The 23,808-nt window shown below is 32.2% G+C and overlaps 1 protein-coding gene across 2 annotated transcripts in view; it reads left to right on the top strand.

Annotated features, from left to right (window-relative positions):
- shot (dystonin-like protein short stop) overlaps positions 1-23,808 on the top strand; it is a 300,260-nt gene that overhangs the window by 115,331 nt on the left and 161,121 nt on the right. For both annotated transcript variants that reach the window (XM_089710553.1, XM_089710550.1), the window contains 2 exons: positions 4,958-5,047; positions 8,884-9,054. In XM_089710553.1, the coding sequence (XP_089566679.1) occupies positions 4,958-5,047; positions 8,884-9,054 (261 nt within the window). The remainder of the gene's footprint in view (positions 1-4,957; positions 5,048-8,883; positions 9,055-23,808) is intronic.

A 23,808-nucleotide genomic window follows, 5' to 3' on the forward strand; every position in this document is an offset into this window, starting at 1 on the left:
TAGTCTATCTAGTATAGAAATAATTGAAATTGCACATCTAGTTTTACAATAAATATATTCACATTTATCTGCTTTAATATTAATCACATTTCGATGGACCAATACTGTTTATTGTGCATTAATCAAGCAATGATTCACGCATAACTCAGATAATCCTATACCGTTATGTATAAGATTTTACCTCTAAAAGGACCGTGGTGTCCTGGGCTCGATTCCTGTTAAGAAAATAATAAAATAGATGACGTCCGCGGTTTTGTTCTCTTTGTTTTTAAATACTGAAATATTTCATTTTATGTACCAATTCATAATTATATTTAGATAACTAAGTTACAAGATAAATTCGAAAATCTGGCATAATTGAATAAATTTGAAACCTAAAACAGCGAAGCGTAACTTACCTAATCTTTCTTTTTTATGTTATTTTCTTTAAAAAGCGCAGCGCAGAATACCATACCTATTTTCTCATTACCATAAATAAATTTCAGTCATCTTTATAATTATACTAGCGGTCCGCCCCGGCTTCGCCCGTGGTACATGTTTACGTTTTCTCTACATAAGAACCATCCTCGTACTTCAAGGAATATAATAATAAAAGAATTATCGAAATCGGTTCAGCCGTTCTCGAGTTATGCGCTTACCAACACATTTTGCGATTCATTTTTATATATAAGATTTTTATATATAAGAAGAAGATTAATTTACCAATGAATACAAGATCTTGTGTACATGTATATGTGTTTAACTTTATATATAAATGTATGCTTAGAATGTAATGACTTTGAAAGTTTGAAGGTATTTAAAACGCGGTTTATAAAATTATAAATCACATCAAATGTAATACAGTAGTTTTATAATACTAAACAGAAGTGTAAAATAAATCGCGCTTTAAATCCTCTGAAAATGATTAATTCATACACATACTTACAAATTGTTATTTTGTTACTTTCATCGCATTCTGGAACAGCACTGGAGGTATTTAAAGGTTTGTATTTAAAAATATTAATTATTTTGTAAAATGACCTAAAATATTAAAATATTACAGACCAAGTTACGTACGTACAAATACTTTAGTTCTTAATTATTTATTTTAATGGATAATTTTAATTACCTGATAGTGATGTAACTATCTTTTACGTAAATTTTTCTACCTAAAATTCCTAAAGATATTAACTATCTAAGTCTTAAGTCTATGACTAAAGATATATTTTTGAAGAAAGATATTTTAGGTCATTGTGTTGTTATCACGCCTTCTTTTTGTCATTTATTTTTTGCCATTTCTAGTTAGCTGCATGCTGTGTTATTTTCAATATGTAATGTTTATTCATAAAATATTTTAAACTGATGAATGAAAATGTATTTACCAATTTATTGGATAATTATCAAGTTGATGAATGAATAATTATGTAAATTTATGTTAAGAATGCATTAATAATGTCAAAAATTTTAATTTACGTTGATTATAGATGTGATTAAGTTTGTTAGATGTTCAAAAATTACTGAGTTATGGATTCATCCTGGATTCAATATAGGATCTTTCTAACCACTATTGAAAAGGATTATCACCATAGAAATCTAAATAACAAGACACTAGAAGTCGTAAGCGTGCGTGACCTTGTCGCCACTCAGGTGATTTGCACATCACCAGTGCATTCGTCACTGTTCAGTTGCTCTGGAGACCTATGAGTGTATACATGGTGTGTTTCAGCAATTCCCATTGCGGAAATTCTTCCACAAGTTGTAATTATAATTATAAAGGAATAATATTTCATCGGAAAATATTTTTTTTTAGAAATAATGCCGTTTTTCCTTAAAATTATAGAATATTTACAAGTATTACGAGTGTCACCATAGTAATCGAAATAACAATGAATGACACAGTCGACCATTCTTATTATCACGTTTGTTCGTATTGGAGCAAAAAGTCTCATATACTTAGGGATGTTATTCTAAAATAAACCGTAAATTCGTGCGTTAGGATACATATTCAAAAGCTTAATTTAATAGATAAGTTAGTTTTCACTAAAATCAAGCTGTCCAATAAAAGGCATAGTTTACTTGTGTGTACTGTTTAGCTTTCGGTTTGAATGTGTTGATTTTGGCGACAGCGGTTTTCATACGGATTATGACATTAAAGCACTTCTATGTGTCTTGTTATTTAGATTTCTATGATTATCACTAATCCTATTTTTGATATAACGGCTCGATTATTAAAAAAAACGCAACGCTACAAAACAACGCACTAAGCTGTATCAGACAATTAGCACACCGCACCGCACAACGCAGCGTAGCGCGTGAATGCTTGATCTGCAGGTTTAGAATGTCACTTAAAACAAAAGACACGAGCGAAAGTTTGGCTTAAAAATCGCCAGCTAAAGGCTTTCAATTGCTAATGGATGGTTGGATGGCCAATCAAAAATAAGCGATCGGTCGTTCGTGCCTTTTGTCTTGGTGACATTCTATCCCTGCTGAAGTTGCTTGTAAATATCTCCGTTTGTATAGAAAGAGCACAGTCCCACTGAAAACGCATTCACGCGCGTTTATGCGGTTGATAATTGCACACATTATAATATTATGCATTCGCGGTACGCTGCGTGTTGCGGGATAGCGTCTATCACCTAGGTGTAGTATTGTGTATAAGTAGCGACGTAAACAAATTGTAAGCGTTACATTGCGCGGTCTGACCCAGGTGTTTGAATATTTCACGCTGCTCGGACAGACGTACACACGGCTGCACGTGTGCGAGGTCGTCAACAACCAGCCCTGCTGTCCGCCGCAACAGGTGAGTCGCATGTGTGTTCAGCTGGTCTTGAGAACTAACTCAAACTTAAGTAAGACCTCATATTACTGTAAGTAGGGTTTACAAAAGCGTTATTTTTAAACAAAAAATATTATTATCGATAAGAAAAAAGCCCACTGCCACTTCAGCTTGCTAATTCGTTGAGCTATGTCGGTGACTTTCGTTCTCTGGCGAATAACTTCGTCCCGGACTTGGTCCCTTAGAGAAATACCGAGCATAGCTCTCAGTAAAGAGCACTTCTAATTTCTAAACAGTCGAGTAAAATAATCGAGTATTTATTGCAAACGGAATACGTGCATTGCAAATATTCCACTTTTAGTATTCAAAGATCAGCTGAAATTTAGATGTAATTGCACCTAATTTTTATTGTAATTTGTAAATAGTATAGAAATTTGTAGTAGGTATGTATTTAGCTACCATTATTGTAATTACTTATGATTTACTACTATTTTATAGACGTCAGAATTATGAGTATTGCTTTTAAGTTTTATTGTAGTTTCACTAGCATTTATTTTTGGTTTTTAATGTATTTAGAAAATAATTTAGTAGTTATGTATAATGATTTGTGTTGCATTATTTGTTTGATTGTTTATTGTTGAAAATATAAGCGATATGAAGAGGAATCATGAATGTTTGTAGTTTTCATTTTGATTTTATATTGCAGTATAATCCTGAATACCACTTGTAAAGTTTATTCGATAAATTTTCAATAATGAAGTGAGTAGAAATAAAAAAAAAATATTGGAGAAATACAAACTATTTTTGTACCTATTGGAAATATACCGCCTTTTTTGTTTTTTATCAGAACATTATAATAAGATCAAAGATTCCTTATTATATCGCGTTTATATAATAAATAATGATTGAAATTAATCTACATTTTAAATTAACTGTAGAAGTTATAGTAATAAAATTATTGTACGTTATATTGAATTTGCAATTATACTTTTAGACTACAGGCCCATGTTGAATAAATTATGGGTCATTTGAACCACCAGGTGACCTATCTAGAACGATATAGGAGCCTAAAATAATAAGATTCACCACTATGCCGTCACTTGTAAGCTGTCCACCTGAGTGCAGATGAGAATTCGAAAGTACAGGTAAGAGTGAGTACATTTTGGTCACATATTTTTGTACGGCATTCTTTACCAATCTTTAATCCATTATTCCGCAACGCCGTACAAAAATCATGGAGACAAGGGGGAAAATCTCTACCTGCACTTTCGAATTCTCATCTGCACTCAGTTGGACAGCTTACAAGTGACGGCATAGTGCAGAATCTTTTTATTTTATGCTCTTATATCGTTCTAGATAGGTGGTGATCTAAAAATAGTGTTATAAGCGATATAAAAAGGAATCATTTGGCGGTTCAAATCACCCATAACTTTTTCAACATTGGCCTGTAGTCTATTCTAAATAGAGCATGCAGCTAGTTTTTAGTATAATTTTTTGTTGTTTTTTGATATTGTTGTTGTTGTAATGTGTGTATTAATTAGTGTGTATAATAGTTAATAGAATTCCTTTTCCTCTTATCCAACAACCATCTAGAATCCTTAATGCTGTAACTTTTATGTATGTGCAAACGTACATACATAATTTTTTAAACGTGTGTGTGTTTTTACTTTTTATTTGTATAATAATTAGTATCTGAGTGTTTAGTTTTTAGTTATTTTATCTAAGAAAAATACAAACATTTATTGTAATTGTTTTTGAATTCATTAGAGTCGTTGTTGATACATATTATATGTAATAAATTATTCATAAGTTACTGTAATCCATCTTCATTACGCATATTATGTTACAAACAACATAATATTTTTTGTATTTAAGTGATCTTTAAAATTCATAATTTTTGACCAATTTTAACACCCATCACAGGTCGTTTATAAAGATTAAAAAGAAACAATTTTTTTATAAAATGTTGATAAGAATTTTGTTTCGATAATTATGTAGTCTTTTAATTTAATATACAGTTTTACAACATTGGATGTTGTTGTTTGTAATTATAATCATATATTTTTTTTAATTTTCAGTCTATAACACTAAAATGCCTTTCAGTCTATAACATAAAAATTTTTGATTTTTGAAGTTTTTATTGTTATTGTATTGTCGATGGAGCTAGTTATATTGTTATTGATGATGATGATGATGTTGCAGGTGAACCGACATGTGAACGACCTGTTCGAAGACCTGCGGGATGGACTCAACCTCATATCCCTGCTGGAGGTGCTTTCTGGCGAACACCTTGTAAGTTTCTTTATTTATTTATATCGATGATGTTATAGATTATTATCTATACTAATATTATAAAGAGGAAAGGTTTGTAATTATGTATATGTATGTATGGTTTTCACGCATAAACTGCTGGACCGATTTTGATGAAATTTGGCACAGATAATCTTTAGACCCTGAGAAAGAACATTGGCTACCTTTGATTGCGATTTGCGAATATGTACCACGGGCGAAGCCGGGGCGGACCGCCTAGTACTTAATAATATGTATAAAGACTTATTATGGGTATTTGATTTGGGCAAAGAGGTCCTAAACCTCTTTTACCAGACTTGTTACATTGGTTTTTATTGTGGACTAGATTTCCGCCCGCGGCTTCGCCCGCGTTTTCAAAGGAAAACCCGCATAGTTCCCGTTCCCGTGGGATTTCCGGGATAAAACCTACCCTATGTGTTAATCCAAGTTACCCTCTATATGTGTGCTAAATTTCATTGTAATCGGTTCAGTAGTTTTTACGTGAAAGAGTAACAAACATCCATACATCCATACATCCATACATCCTTACAAACTTTCGCCTTTATAATATAATATATTAGATAGATATTGCCGTTTTTACTATGATGACCAGGTTGTTATAAAATAAAAAGTCAAAATTATAATATTACAAAAGAGACCTTCTTTTCTACAGAATATAATAAATTGATTATGGAACTAAATGGATTTTACAATGAAAGTTTGGTAATACAAAAACTACGACGATAAAAAGACAAAAAAATAAGAAATAAATAATTTCGCGTATAAATACAATGACACAATTGGTGTCGCGGTTCACCTCGACCGCAAGGGTAGCGGGTTCGAGCACCTGTCGGTACCCTACTTGATTTATATGGCAGCTGAATGTAGATAGATATTGGGGTTCCGTATGTATGTAGTATAGTAAGTATATATAAATAAAAATAAGTGCCTTTAACTAAGCCTATCATAAAACACAGAAAACAGAAAAAAACGTACCTAAATAAAATAAAAAAAGTCAAGTAAATTCGCGACGACTTTCTATCTAGGTATTTATATTTAGGTCTAGGTAATCATTTATTAAACTAGCCTTTTTGCGCGACTCTGTCCGAGATAAATAGGAGTAAAATATACCCTACTAGCTTACCGCCCGCGGCTTCGCCCACTTTGCGTAAAACCTAATAAATTATATACTGAAACCTTCCTCTTGAATCACTCTATCTATTAAAAAAAAACCGCATCAAAACCGTTGCATAGTTTTAAAGATTTAAGCATACAAAGGGACATGGGACAGAGAAAGCGACTTTGATTTATACTATGTAGTGATATAGTGATTCTATATTACCAACTGTGTAAAGTTGAATCTTTCAAATAGTAATTTAAATTATTGTCCTTAACGAGTCAATTCGTTTCCGACTAACCACCAATAAATCAAATCTATCCTCTTTATAATATTAGCCTACCGTGATAATATACTTAAAACATAATTTATTATGAAAGTAATTGAAACAAATGGCTTTTAACAAAATGCAATGTCATGACTTAGAGTCATCTACTACGAGGGTGTGGTTTGACATGATATGTTATAAATGGCCAAAAATATAGCCATGTTAAACATGAATTAATTAACAAATTAAAAACGTACATTTGTGTTTTGCTACGAAATCACTATAGACTGGGGTAGAAGCCTTTAAAAATAATGAAAAGATAAAAAAAATCGCAGTCGGATGAAACCCATTAGAAAAGGAGGGGAATATGATGAAAATAAAAGGAAAAATAAATTACGGTCAATCCGAGTTCGGGAAGTGGGAGGGGGGAGCTTTTAAGAGAAAAAAATGGTTTCTCTCGATTTCGGACAAAACTACAAGTCCTACAGAAAAAAGTTCAATGGCAAAGTTGTAGGTAATTAAAAGTTCTACAACTTTTGTATTCACAATTTTTTCACATAACCTCAAAATTTAGGTGAAAAATTCAAAAAACCAAGTTTTTGGTCTTTTATTTTTATCTACGTCAAAATTTATTGTTTTTCTACGAAAATTGGTGGAAACTTACTCTATTATATCCCAAATACAATGTAATTTATTTGATTGAAAATATTTATTTTTTCGCCTTATTTTGAATTAATACCAAAAAAACAACCTAATTTTCAATCGAAAGTCACCCGTCAAAATATCAGCTTTTTTCAAAAACTGGGGGTGCCTTTTATTCATTGAAATCTCTACTTTCATATGGTGTAAAAAAAATAAACACCACTATAGTAAATGTTCTCAGGAAATGCATACAAACAGTGTGATAATGAGCTTTTACTAAATCAGGCACACTTCTCGAACTCTATATCTTCTCTTGTATCGGCTTTTCGGTAATATTTCAAAAGAAAAATAATTACCTGTTCTAAGTTTAATATTTTACAGCATATTCAAAAGCAAAATGATGTCGATAAAAACATTTCAGGTAGTTCGAGAAGTGTGCCTGATTTAGTAAAAGCTAATTTTCACACTGTTTGTATGCATTTCCTGAGAACATTTACTATGGTGGTGTTTATTTTTTTTACGCCATATGAAAGTAGAGATTTCAATGAATAAAAGTCACCCCAAGTTTTTGAAAAAAGCTGATATTTTGACGGGTGACTTTTCGATTGAAAATTAGGTTGTTTTTTTGGTATTAATTCAAAATAAGGCGAAAAAATAAATATTTTCAATCAAATAAATTACAGTGTATTTGGGACATAATAAACTAAGTTTTCACCAAATTTCGTAGAAAAAAAAATAAATTTTGAAGTAGATAAAAATAAAAAACCAAAAACTTGGTTTTTTGAATTTTTCACCTAAATTTTGAGGTTATGTGAAAAAATTGTGAATACAAAAGTTGTAGATCCTTGTATTACCTACAACTTTGCCATTGAACTTTTTTCCGTAGGACTTGTAGTTTTGTCGGAAATCGAGAGAGACCATTTTTTTCTCTTAAACGCTCCCCCCTCCCGCTTCCCGAACTCGGATTGACCGTAATTTATTTTTCCTTATATTTTCATCATATTCCCCTCCTTTTCTAATGGGTTTCATCCGACTGCGATTTTTTTTTGTTTCAAAAATTATCTACTCTAGTCTACTAATACTACTATGTATTTTAATTGAAAATTGTACGGTTGATTACCTATGATTTTAGATATTATTTATTTTCTTCGAATACAATTATAATCTGCGATACAAAGTATCACAATTAAAACGAATATAATGACATCATATCATTCATATAATATACAATCTCTTTATATGTTATTTCTTACTATAGCTTCGCAATTTTACCCGCTTTTCCCCCGCTCCTATTGGTCTTAGCTTGATAAATGATAATCCATACTAATATTATAAATGCGAAAGTAACTCTGTCTGTCTGTCTGTTACTCAATCTCGCCTGAACTACTAAACCAATTTGCATGAAATTTGGTATAGAGATATTTTGATACCCGAGAAAGGACATAGGATAGGTTTTATCCCGGAAATCCTACGGGGACGGGTTTTTCTCTGAAAACGCGGGCGAAGCCGCAGGCGGAAAGCTAGTAATCTATAACATACTGGATTTCCTAGGACCTAGACTAGTATTTTCAAAGAAAAAACAACATAGTTCCCGTTACTGTGGGATTTCCAGGATATAAAGCAACATATTATGCCTTATTCTGTATCTTCAACTACCTATTATGTATACCAAATTTCATTGCAATCGGTTCAATCAAGAGTAACAAGCACAAAAAAACTAATATTTACTTTATTTATTACCATATACATATGAGGTATATATTTGTATAGATTAAAATAAATATTCTAACATTAACATAAATAATTTTGCAGCCGCGGGAGCGAGGTCGGATGCGATTCCACATGCTGCAAAACGTCCAGATGGCGCTGGACTTCCTCCGCTACAAGAAGATCAAGCTGGTCAACATCAGAGCTGAAGACATCGTGGATGGGAACCCGAAGCTCACCTTGGGATTGATATGGACGATCATCCTGCACTTCCAAGTAAGTTTTAGGTGATAGAATATTAAATATGCTTTAAAGGACAAATAATTCAAACATCTTCCACAAACATGGAGTCCAGTCATATCCTACCTGTTAAGGCATATGAAATTAGAGATAATTTTAAAAGATCTGCCAGCAATGATTGTGTGTGAATTAAGATGTATAGGATGGTTTATAGTTTGACGATGACAATATAAAATGTGGGGTAGTTACGAAAAATGTGATTGCTACATTCGACCACAGAATAGTTAATAGTACAGATTTGACATAACAAGAATAACTTTGTGAATAAAACACAAAATAAAATATGGCTACTTACATATTATTACCTATGTTATAAATTGACGATTTAATACGAAACCAACTTTTCATATATCATCGCGATACGTGGAATCAAAACAGAAATACGTCCGTAAGAACTTTTTTTTTTATTTTACAATAATCTATTACGATATATTACGCGATAGTTTTTTTTTATTACTCCATCAAAGTGAATACAACATGTTCAAATTGACAAACATTTTTCAATTCGATTTAAACCTTCAATGAACATCAGTGGCTAATTAGGTGAGCAAGTGACATTTGCTCCGCTAATCCATATGACCTCTAGATCTGGCCAATTATTTGACTATATATGAATTTGATAAGCATTACCTAGTGTAATATTGATTTTGTTACGTAATGTTTTATTTATTTCACTTTTAAAAAGTTTTCTAATGATTGATGACTAGATTGCATATTATATTTGTTTGTATGCAATATTAGATGTTCAGATTGCGTTTTTGTTTTTGTTTATGACATTTTACGTAGCAATAACATTACAGTATGATAACACTGATATATGGTCATCGCGATTCATGGAGAGAACTTTGCCGTATGTGCGTGTGCACTTTTTGAAGATCGATCGATGTTGTTTGGTAAACTATCTACGCCTTACTTATAATTTCATTGTATAAAACACGACCCACTGCATATTTAAATATATACCTATATCGATAGGTATTAGACGTCACTTTTTAATCAATAGTAAAAAAATAGCTTGATTGTGTTTTGTCACCGATCGAAAAGTGTACAAAGTATGAATTACGTCCACAGATTACGTCTATCCGTTTAAAGTGGGCCAAAATCGAGTATGTACCTATATAGGTGTCGGTTCCATACAAAAATACAGGTGAAGCTATAAGCGTGTAAAAACGACACTGCGTATAGATATGACGTCACTGTTTATAAAATGGCGCCCATTGGTGGAATAGTTAGGAAGAACCTTAACATCCAAGGGCACTATATTCACGTTATTTTGTGAATCTTATGTATTTGAATACGACCTACAATTACGTAATTTGCCGTTGTTTGAATGGAAATTAGTTTATAATTGCTTTGAAACCAAATATGTGAAAAATAGAAGGATAAAAGATAAAGATAAAAAAAAGATAAAGATAAAAGATAAAGATATACATTATAATTTGAAATTTAAAATAATTGATGTTATTAAGTTGAGAAGCAATTTGTTTCCAGTCTTTCATAAACAAAGTTTAATTTAAAACAAAATATATATATACCACGGGGAGTATTATAGCATGGTAATCAATAATTATAGAAATCTAATTTATCGCATTTTCAAAGAAAAACCCCCGTAGTTCCCGTTCCCTTGGTATTTCCGGGGTAAAACCTATCCTATGTGTTAATCCAAGTTACCCTCTATATGTGTGCTAAATTTCATTGTAATCGGTTTAGTAGTATTTGCGTGAAAGAGTAACAAACATACGTCAACATCTGCACATACGTCCATCCTCACAAACTTTCGCATTTGTAATATTAAAAGTAGGATTTTCAATAACTATATTTAACAGAAAATATATGAAAACATCTTGAAATTTGTCGGTTCACAGAAGAAAGTAGAAACCGAAAACGAATTGGTAATTCGCAAATGTAAAATTTTATGATTCATAATTTGAGTTTGAGTAAGAGTTCTAGTATAGTATTATATTATTTGCTGAGATTGAGTTTAGAATTTACCTTCGTTACAAAATTATTCAGATATAGGTTAGCTTTCCGCCCGCGACTTCGCCCGCTTTGTCTAAAACCTAATAAATTATATACTAAAACCTTCCTCTTGAATTACTCTATCTAATAAAAAAACTACATCAAAATCGGTTCTGTAGTTTTAAAGATTTAAGCATACATAGGGACAGAATAAGCGACTTTGTTTTATACTATGTAGTGATACCAGGCTCTATCCGCATGCTAATAAAAAATAAAAAATATTGTGTAACTGTCACATACGTTTAAGGTATTAAGGATAATTGAAATTCATAGATGGTGTTTATCCACATAGATAATAGTGTACGTGTGTGACCCTGACATACCTACATACAAACAGTATGTGTGCGTGCGAAACGTTTGCGAATTGTGGTAATTCCCTAGTAGGTACATAATATGAATGTGAAAGGGTGTTTGTTCTGTTGTTATGTGGAAATGGGTGAATCGATTTTGACGAGTTGCAGCAGTAGAAATGGTAAGAGCAATGATCAGAAATATAGTTTTATGTGAAGGATAACAATGACTACAGTATGCTTTTTATTAACCTGGAGGTTGCGGGTTCGATTCCCACTACTGAAAACGTTTTCAGTACCTAGTGTAAATGTTATATGTCTGTATTAATTTAAAGAAATATTGATGTATAATTATACAAATCGTCCACATACGACAAACTTTGCTCAACATCTGACTGAGATGCCTCTAAGTATATCTATACTAATATTATAAAGAGGAAGGGTTTGTTATTATGTATGTATGGTTTTCACGCATAAACTGGACCGATTTGAGATTTCAAAAATTCTTTCACCATTAGAAAGCTGCATCTTCACTGGGAAACACAGGCAGTATATTGCATTTTCAAAAAAAATAGAGAATAGAGACCCTTACCAAAAATGCAATAATGTAACACTAGGTGTAAAAAATTCCTTAATAAAAATTGTCATCGCGTGCGCTGCGGAATCTATTCCTTGAAGTACGAGGATGGTTCTTATGAAAAAAAAACGTAAACATATAGGTACCACGGGGCACGGGCGAAGCCGGGGCGGACCGCTAGTTAAACATAAAATAAAAATTCACTTCAAAATATACCCTAACATATATATTTAATGCAAAAACTGCAAAATATACAAAACGATACATTAAACCCATATTTTAAAATACTTAACCAGTCGTGCTGTGTCGAAAGCAGCACCCAATAAGGCATCTTCGTCGACGCCGAGAGTTTTTGCAAGCCAAAAATGTCACATTACATAATTGATCCGTATGTATGTATGTACTTTCGTTTTCGTTGCGCAAATCTTGATCACTGAGTTAGGATCTGCATCTTAATGTAACTAGTAGGTATTTTATAATAGTATTTTATAAAATAATTGTGTCTTGTGCTTTTTAATGGAGCTAATTTTTACACATAATTATTGTAATGGTGTTTGGTTACTTTCGATAAATTGACTATTCAACACTCAAATAATATTGCAATTCGATCCAGTAGTTTCTGGGATTAGTGCGTTCAATCAATCAAATCCCTTCAGCGTTATAAAAATAGAATAATATTAATATTAGCTGCATGCTGCTCTATAATAATAGTAGGTATGTAGGTTTATATTGAAGAATACAAAACCATCGACTTTGAAGAATTTCATTAAGTCTTAAAATTCTGTATTTTGATACCAAATTTGAGCACTTTGTAAGAAAAATAAATTGAATTTGGTGCCAGAAAACTAACGCTACTCGAGTTTAAATCAATCAAGTTTGACTGTAGGCTACAGAGCGTGCCAAAAGATTTCCGAACTAGTAGAAAATACTAAAATAAGAATTGCGGAAGTTAGATATTCTTATTGCAAAACTCAAACTCAAACTCAAACATTCATTTATTCGATTAGACTTCTATTAGAAGCACTTTCGAATCGTCATTACATATTTTTAACAATTACCACCGATTCGGAAAGCAGTATCTATGGAGAAGAACCGGCAAGAAACTCCATAGTTGCTCTTTTAAAACCATGTCAATATTACAATTTAATTTTACATAATGTGTAACTTATATCTAACTACATAATATAACATAACAAATATCAGTTGATTAGTTTTTGCAAAATTTAGCAACAAACATATTAATTATTAACACACGCGTTTATTTCATAGGTTTATATGATATGCATTGTTTATATTTTATTTGTATTATTTTATAAACCATTATGTTTATAGAAAACTAAAAAATTGGGGACCATAGCGCGAAATATGTTTATTAGTTTAGGCATTATTTAGCGACAAAGTGAAGAACACTCATTCTTCATTATTTTAGTTTAAAATTATTCATAAGTGTTGTTTTAAAACTGATGTTTACAAATAGATGATTGTGATTGATAAAGTGCACTGTGCAGTCATAGATGAAGATACATGGCTCGAACAATCTCGCGTGAATTAGATTCTTCCAGTGAATCCAATACTTCCTTCTTTGTGATGCAATCCTTATTCCTGGATATTACCTTTTTTAATGCAAAATGAATTTATATACACAGAGCGCTCGGGGGCCCTAGATAACAATAGAACCCTTTAATACTTAGTGTCATTGTGTAATTTTTAAGTGTCGTCGTTTGCGTTTCATTTTTAAACCGAAATTATTAACTCAGGCCCCGGAATCACAGACACAATAGAAAATCTATTGTGTCGTGGCCCGATCGGGCCGTTCGGGGCTCAATGGGTTATGAATGAAATAATTTATCATTTATTTAATAGTAGATAAATAAATAATGAAGCGATATGATATCCTCGCACATTTTTGGTGCAAACGCATTCTTTTACCCATGCTCATAGCACTGCACTAACAGAGAATCAATCTAATAATCTATACTATTATTATAAAACTGAAGAGTTTGTTTATTCTTTTGAACGCGCTTATCTCAGGAACAACTGGTCCGATTTGAAAAATTATTTCGGTGTTAGATAGCTCATTTATCTAGGAAGGCTTATTGGCTATATATCATCTCGCTGGGACCAACAGGAGCAGAGCACTGCGGGTAAAACCGCGGAGCACAGCTAGTGGTAATGCATGATCCCATACCCCACTTTTATATCCTTGTTTAATCATTCGAGAAAGCGCGAAATATTCAAGGTTTAAAACGGCCAGATGTATGTCGATTGCGTAGTCCCTAAAGGTAAACAACTACGATATTTTACGATAATAATACAAAAAATATACGAGTATTGTCTGATGAGTGGGCGGCGATCGCGTCGCCTTATATGGGCATACAGTGTGAACTTGAGTTATGTAATGGCGTGACGTCATTGTATGTGTGATGTAGGTAATAAGTAATACTTAGTTTGTCATCTGTGGTAATATGCCGATAGTGGGCAAGTTTTCATAATTTTTAGAAAAAAAATGTAAAAAAAAATGTTGTAGGATTTTCTTCGAGTACCTATGAGGCGGTTTTGATTTCATTTGCAATGAAAAAAATTACACCTAAAAACAGCGAAGTTTCATTTATGCTGATGTATTAAAGTTAATAGAGTTTTCATGTAGAGAACATGAATCATTTTGGCGGGAAAATTCCCTTGCATGTGCATCTAAATTCTAAAGCGAAAAAGTTAATTCATAATGATTAATGACTAACTTAACCGTTGCTTAACCGTAAAAAAAGTTATTTATAAATATTACATTTTATCTTATATGTGTTACAATAGATCGTGAGGTAATAATAAGTGCAATAGTTATCGCATTATTATTATAGATTAAATAATCAAATAGCCTTATCAAATAGGCTTTAGGTCAAGGGATCGTATTCTAGGCCGTCTAGACGCCAGGCCTTAACAGAGACAAAACATTTGCTTTTACAATTACTATTGTGCCAGTGTTTGTGGAATAATATTTAACTAGCCGTGCCCCGCGGTTTTACGCGCATTGCACCGCTCCTGTTAGTCTTAGCATGATGATATATGCGCTATAACCTTACTCGATAAATGGACTATCTAACAGTGAAATAATTTTTGAAATCGGATCCGTAGTTCCTGAGATAAGCGTGTTTAAACAAACAAACTGTTGAGCTTTATAATATTAGTAGAGATAGTGTTATGGTTAGTTTTACAGCTTCTGGATAATATGATCTGTTTAGCTGTCAGTTAAAAAGACAGTTTAATTGGCTATCAGGGACTTTAAATACATTGCGACTGGCGCTTAATATTATGATAATTGTAATATTTGTATCAATAATTATAATTGTACTGAATGTAGCTATATTAGTTCGTACTGGTTTTACTTGTATGCAGTGTTAAACTGGGATAAAAAGGACTATGATTTAACACAGAAGTCGGGATATATCTATATACTAATATTATAAAGAGGAAAGGTTTGTATGTATGGTTTTCACGCAAAAACTACTGGACCGATTTTGATGAAATTTGGCACAGACAATCTTTAGACCCTGAGAAAGAACATAGGCTACCCTTTATTGCGAAATATGTACCACGGGCGAAGCCGGGGTGGAACGCTAGTATATAAGTTATAAACTAATTACCCTAATCGTAAGAGTTTAATCGTTAAAATAAAACTTTTTGCAGGAGTAAGAGAAGATTTATTAATATTTTTAAATGTTTAAAATTTAACAAGGTACGTTCAAATATTAAAATTTATATTCGGTAGGTACATAGTAAAATAGTAACTGTCTAGAAATAATTGGTAATGGATGTGAGTCTGTCTGTCAAACAACGACACAACACTTGACCGATTTCGATGAAATTTAAACATAAATTATCTCAATTTGTTAAAGCAATCTTACGTACCTAAATTAAGTTTTTACAAAAATGTGAAATTCTATTCTAGTAATTCTAGACTAGTATTTATTGTAGTTTCTATAACAATAAGATATTCCTTTACCCCGCTCAACATATTCAAACTCGCCAAAGGGTTCATTTAAAAGTAAAATGGACTCCACTATCGTGATTACGCGGCATGTTTACAAAACAGATGAATTAATGTAATTGTCTTATTATTATTATGCATTTAAATATGGCCGTGTTAAGTTTAGAATTAATGAATATATTTTTAACGCTAACCGACAAAGCCAGGGGAATTTTTTGGATTTTTTTAACTAGCTGTGTGCTAGGTTTCGATCGAGTAATAACTAATAATAAAAGTAAGGAACTATTTTCCAGATTTATCTTTGCAAAGTTTCCTCTGAATTTGGTTGAATGGTTTTGAATGAATGAGAAACAAACACGCGTAATAAATTATTAAAGTATTTAGAACATTAATATTTAATACGGTTATAGTTTGAAAATAGTTCAAACGTTGAAAAATAGAAGCTTTTTGTAAGTTTGTTAAATATTTTAAAATTTAAACTTAATATATGAAAATATTTTATTATAATACTTATGTAGTTAATATTCTTTTTAATTTTCCTACTATGCAAAGATAAAGAGCACCTGTGTAAGTACATTTTTATATTTTGCGCAGTTGGCTTGTCTGTGAAATATGTGATAATAAATAAACTTTATAAAGAAAGAAATATTATTATTTATATATATTATATATTTATCCATCTTACAATGCGTACAAGTGCTGTTGTACATGTAGATATAGGTACAACAACTGTAAACAAAAATTGAAACCCCTCTTGTTGAGGCTATTGCCCGAAACGGATAAATCTAATATATTTTTATAAGGATCAAATAAGATTTATTTTATTCGTTAATTCATAGTATTAAATTGTGCCTTATTATTGCAAAAATTTCAGCGCGCATAAAGTCGCGGGCATCAACTAGTTTAATATAATATAATATAGGAATGTCATATTATTTAATTTAAATATTATGTTAAAAGGATATTTTTATGCAAGAGAGCAAAAACAATAATAATTATACTAAACATAAATATCCGTGTTTCGATTAAAGCACTCGTGGTTATATGATAAACATACATACATATTTATGAAAGCATATATTAACTTAGTGATACATAATTAAGTTGAAGTGATAATTGTACTTAAATATAGGCTATGTTAAGATTGACAGCCTCTGGTAAAGTTGTTAAGGACTTACTTACAGTTAGATTTGTAGCGACGACAAGCCAATTTACGAGTTACCGAAATATTTCAAGTGTAGTACCTACTAAGAAAGTTCCCACCATAGGTTCACACGGTAACCCGTATATAAACAGTTTGTGCGTTATGCACAGTTAGTTAAGGGCTTGTCGGGACGCGGGTGGGACGCATAGGTCGAATATTAATTACATACGAATATATATATGTAGTTAACGAAATATAACCTTTGCGTAGTTATTCATCTTTTATTACACCCGCACATAATAAGCCCCTACATTGGTGACCCCGACGTGATTGTTCGATGTTTTCGGGCCTAGGAAATTCATTAATAGCTTTTACTTTATCATCAAGCGGGCGAATACCATCTGACGTAACATGATAACCAACAAAGTCGATTTCCGTTTTCCCAAACGTACATTTCGCTAAATTAATGGTTATATTATATTTGCTAAATTGCTTAAACAATGATTCTAAATGTCTACGGTGTTCGCTTTCATTTGATGAAGCTATTATGACGTCATCAATATAACAAAAAATATTATCTTTACTGTCCGCGTCTAGGTCCTGAAAAACAGTGTGATGCATGAATCGCTGAAACGTTTGCGCAGCGTTACGCAAACCGAACGTCATGCGCGGAAATTCGAATAACCCAAACGGCGTTATTATTGCAGTTTTCTCTACATCTTCCGGGGCAACAGGAATACAATGATAAGCTCTATTTATATCGATTTTAGAAAATATTTTTTTACCAGCTAATAAATACGTAAAATCTGATAAGCGCGGTATAGGATATCGGTCCGGCTTGGTTATAGAATTAAGCTTTCTATAGTCCCCGCACGGACGTAACTCGCCATTCTTCTTAGGTACCACATGAAGTGGACTAGCCCAAGGACTCTTAGAGGGTCGGCATATACCTACTTCCTGCATGTAACGAAATTCTTCCCTAACTTTTTTATATCTAGCTGGAGGTAAAGGTCTAGCCCGGGCAAACACTGGAGGTCCAGTCGTTTCAATATGGTGAAAAACACCGTGGCTAGGTATTTCCCTGTACGATGAAGGCTTTGTTATATCTAGGTTATGATTGATTTATATTGTGAACATTTTTTATACTTTTTATTGTAAACATTTTGTAACCTTATATAGCGACACTTTATATATACCCCTTTGTTTATTGTTTAATTTCATTGTAAGATTTTTTTACTTGTATACCTTTTTTATTTTAAGGGGGGAATGATGTAGCGACGACAAGCCAATTTACGAGTTACCGAAATATTTCAAGTGTAGTACCTACTAAGAAAGTTCCCACCATAGGTTCACACGGTAACCCGTATATAAACAGTTTGTGCGTTATGCACAGTTAGTTAAGGGCTTGTCGGGACGCGGGTGGGACGCATAGGTCGAATATTAATTACATACGAATATATATATGTAGTTAACGAAATATAACCTTTGCGTAGTTATTCATCTTTTATTACACCCGCACATAATAAGCCCCTACAGATTCAAAAGTCCCGAGTTTGATTTTAATAGATTAAAATGCCGATATATTTTTATACGTTTTGTGATATTTATTTTATATTGCGTAAATCGTAAAACAGATCTGAAATATCCCTCACAGGACTATAGCTAAAGCTCAACCAATTCCCCGACGAGTACAATTTGAGGGTCTTCAAGCGTAGAGTGCACGGGTACCTTCTAGGGAAGGCGAGATTGTTGTCAAGTGCTTCCCTATCTATAGTAAAAATATATATTAAGTTTTTAACATTCAAATCCATACTAATATTATAAATGCGAAAGTAACTCTGTCTGTCTGTCTGTTACTCAATCACGCCTTAACTACTGAACCAATTTGCATGAAATTTGGTATAGAGAATTAGAGATATTTTGATACCCGAGAAAGGACATAGGATAGGTTTTATCCCGGAAATCCTACGGGAACGTGTTTTTCTTTGAAAACACGGGCGAAGCCGCGGGCGGAAAGCTAGTGCTTTATAAATGAGAAATTTCACGCTGGTGACCGAGAGGCTAGGCGTAGCCCCGGAAAGGCAGGATGACGCGGGTTCGAGTCCCGCCTCGAAATCGTTTTTTTTTCTACTTATTCATTAAAAAAATCTCTTTATACCTATAAACTTATTAAACGACATTTTTATCACAAGATGGTAGCAGTATTTTTTATCTCCAACACAAAAAACCTAGGGCATACCAAGACGAACTAATTAGTCTAGCTTTCGAGTGGTCTCGTCATCTATTCTAAGAATCGTTGATTGAGCGGATGCTGCGTTAGATGCTATGAGATGTACTTAGGTATCAAGTTGTTTTCTATAGTGATGACTCTTGAATTATGGAGAATAGGGTAAGTGCACCAATAAATGAACACACCCCAGTGAATGAACGGAACGTGGTTTTTTCTCCAGAATAAGAAAATAAACAACTTCTACCAACCTACTTTGTATTTTTTTCATTGGTAACATTATTTCGGAGATAGTAACACCAATTCTTGTTAAATAGATAGCTTAGTTGCAAAATGGCATCAATGGAAAGTTAACGCGTGTGAGGCAAATATATTTTGTATGGACAGGAATTTAGGATCCAGGTAAGACACTGTTATTCATATCGTAGCTTTGTAGTCATATTTCAAGGTTTTAGACTGGTTTTTGTTTACATAGAGGTTGTAGATAAATTATTGCTTATATTTTCAGTCAATTTTATTCATATTTGCTAGTAGAATTTGAATAAAACACGTGTTCATGCACTAGCTCTAAAAATTGCCAAAATCCTAGTGAATGAACGGCCGTTCATTCACTGGGAAATCAAAAATTTTAAAGATTTATTAATAAGTTAACTTCGGCTGATGGTAATAAGTTTATTTTTACAAATCACGTTCCGAAAATGATTTCAAATCTTTTGGCTAGTATTGGAACACAGGTGTTCATTCATTGGTTTTTAAAATCCATCGAATGGACTATGAAAAACTGACGTGTTCAATTACCGGTAATTTAACTTTTATTGATCCAATGAATGAACGAAAATCAAATTTTACTTTGTGATTGCTAATTATTATGTAGGTAGGTCGTATTCGGCTGATAGCTGGCCATGGCAAGACACTATAAATGTTACTATATATTTCAAAATTATTGTTTTATTGTTTAAGGCAAATACAATGGATCCCATCAAAAAGTCATAATACTAGATTTCGGTACAGCCAAGAGACATTGGAGAAAGCACTGAATGCTATAATCAGAGGTGAAACTAGTATAAATAAGGCGAGCAAAACATATAACATACCAAAGTCAACTCTACACAACAAAATCAACAATAAAGTTCCGTGGCAACGAAAAATGGGTCCAGTGTCGCAGCTAACGTTGGAAGAAGAGCGAAAACTTGCTCGCTGGATTTTAAATAAAGCCAAGATTGGTTTTCCTATGCATCCAGAAGAGGTTTATGATACAGTTAAAAATTTCTTGGACACAAATCAAAGAAATACCAAATTCACTAATAATAGACCTGGTAAAAGTGTAGGCTTATGACAAATCAATCAAAGTCGAAATTGTACAAAAGGCCTTCAAGACTTGTGGGCTATTTCCTATTGACCCAAATGCAGTTGACTATTCTAAGTGCATCAATACAAGAAGATAACAAATAGCTAAAGATATGGACGCGAGCATTACTGATGATCAAAAGGACGATTTAAGAAGTACAATGAAGGTGATCGAATACGAAGTTGGACACACTATCAAAAACGAATTTATGCAGTCTTATATTACTAATCGAGCTCATGTGGTGTACAATGTACATGCTTTATGGAGTAAATGTAAGGCAAAACTTGAGAACCAACGTCAACCTATGAAACCCCCACCAGCCACACATACTCCAATTGATTTATCTAATGCGTCTGCTGAAAATCAAGAGACTAATTCTTTCGTTGACCAAGAGCCTCATCTTTCCTCACCTAATCCAAGCAGTCCTGTCGTGTTAACTATTACTGAATCAGCCCAAATTCATGTATGGACTGAGGAAAATGAAGTCAATCCATCCGTTCGGAATGAGACTTGCAGCATTCTTCTTGACGACAACATTCTATTCGACACTAGTAATAAGTCACGGCTTGAGACCACAGACGACATAGTAAACTTTATTATCCAAAATGAAACAAACAATTACAATTATGAAAAACTTAGAAGTCCTATACCATTGCCGTGGTATGATACTTTACCACACCACCAATTACAATTACCAATTACAACCAATGACACCAATAGTTCAATTACTGTCCAAAGTCACCATGACCGCGAATATTTTTTTTCCAAAAATTCACATATAATCGTTAATTTTGAGACTGAATTGTCAGATTAAGCATATCTTTATTGAATTTAATAATTACGTTGAAGAACACTTTTTAAGTTTAATTTTTAAAGACTGAGAGGTAGATTTTAGTTGGTTTTATAGTCTTAAGACAGTGGTTGAAATAAGACTTTAAAAATTGTTATAAATAATACCTAGGTACTTATTGTTGATTGCCTGTTGTTGTTTTTTCATACTTTAATAAATACAATATTTGTGTTCATTTACTGGTTTTTATTGGGTTCATTTACTAGAAAATGGCGTTCATTCACTGGTGTTTTAGGGCATTTTCGGTTAAATTATCAAATATTTTGATAACGGTTCTAATTGTAGCTCGAAACATGCGTTTTAATAAATCTTGAATAGTTTGCAGTCACGATGGTAGAGGTCATGATGCTATATTACTGAAATTGTTTTTAATTACCCGCATCAAAGTTGAGAATTGCCTTAAGGTTTCATTCACTGGTGCACTTACCCTATATCTACCTATATTTAGTTACACAGAATACTGGTTGAATGTCGATATATTTTGTAAAAAGTTGATTATTGTATCTATGTTATGTCGTGACTCGTGAGTTTTGCTGACTTAATTTGAAAAATTTAAAATTATATGTCGTGCGTTAGTTTAGTTTACTTTAATAAATATAATTATTTTAGATTGCTAGCTATTATTGCACCTATAATTATGAAACCTTCATTAAATATAATTAACTTGTTAATTTCATTCAATAATTTCGCACTTTGTTTAGTAGATAAAATAACCATTACAGTTATGTGATATTTTATAGCCAAAAGTCTTCCTTGATAAATTTACAAACGAATATTTAAAAAATATATATATAAAAAATGAAAATCGATCATGATACAGGAATCTGCGTCCTTTACCATTAAAAAATATCTCCACTTTATGATATAAAAAAGATAAATAAACAGATAATACATATGTCACTTGCACCTTCACTTGTAAAAAGTTGTCCCACTGGCCCAGTGGTGGGCGACAAGGTCGCTCAACAGATGTTACGCCCACGAACGCCTACAACCCTCTTGATCATTGATTGCAACATATTATTTATACGAAATATGATCTATTTTTAAAAAAAAGTGTGAAATAATGTGTAACTGAAAAAAGAACTTAAGTACTTATTTGTCTAAATTCTTAGCAAAAATACATAATATAAAGGTTTATATGATTGATTTTTCGAAAAGCTTCTGAAAGCACAGAATATAGTATGTACGAGTAATTAGTATAGGACATAGGTACACATGCAGAAAATTGATTTAATATATCAAAATATAATATTCAAGTTTTGTAGTATTTTATATCTGTGTATTTATTGATTTAGTGTATTATTTAAATATCTATAATGTGTAATGTTATATTTGATCGAAGTTTAAAATTTATATTAATAACAACGCCATCTATGGGTGTATACAACAACCCCAAACATAAATTTAACAAGGTGTAATGTTGTTTTTTATCAACGATACAATGAAAATTTTATTTATGTATTTATTTGTACACGCAAACTGGCAGACAATGATGGTAAGTTGTCAGAAATGAAGATATTGCTTGCTTGCTTACCGTTGTATATGAGAGACGGTAGATGGCGCTATAACTAAAAAGTAATGGTTCATATCTGAGCTTCGCAAGCTTAAAGCGATGCTCGATAGATGGCGCTAGCAGTATGCTAAAAACGTTACAGAATATTCGAAGTACATATTTGATAATTATTATGATGAAAATAAATTCAACTAGCATAATAGCTAGTTGAAGTAATTATGGTATTTATTTTATTAATTGTTATAATATATGCTTGTTTAATATATATAAGTATGAATTATAAGCATTTCTTTTGTATTCGATAAATGAAATTATGCCGGGTATCATAAGGTCATCATTTTATAGACGTGTCTCTTTTCGTAGGGAAAATTAATTATTTTATAACAATATTTTAACGTTCGAAGCACATCGCTAATAAATCTGCTTATATAAAAATCATAGTCGTTGTCTTTTACATAATTAAGTCTTAAGGTATGTACTTATAAATTATAATGAGATTATTTAGGTGATATGTATTTTACAGACTTTTAATAAAAACCTTATGGGTAGGTAAATATTATATTGTCAGATAGGTAAAGAGTTGTAACTTGTACGTAGAAGGATAGTCCTCGCTTGGTAGAGGCTAGAGCGGAGAGATAGAGAATAGGGCCTTGGAAAGTTTAAAAATTATTCGTAGTTCCTTCCGTGGCGATGACCAATAATATATTTTCACAGGACATGTAAAATTGATTGTCTTCGTCAAGTCAACCAAGTGTTCGCTAAAATTTATTTAAGCGAACA

This window comes from Colias philodice, chromosome 25, assembly GCF_061535455.1.
Source record: "Colias philodice isolate Cphi_HAF_F1 chromosome 25, ilColPhil1 Martin Lab GWU primary, whole genome shotgun sequence".
In the NCBI taxonomy this organism is placed as follows: Eukaryota; Metazoa; Arthropoda; class Insecta; order Lepidoptera; family Pieridae; genus Colias; species Colias philodice.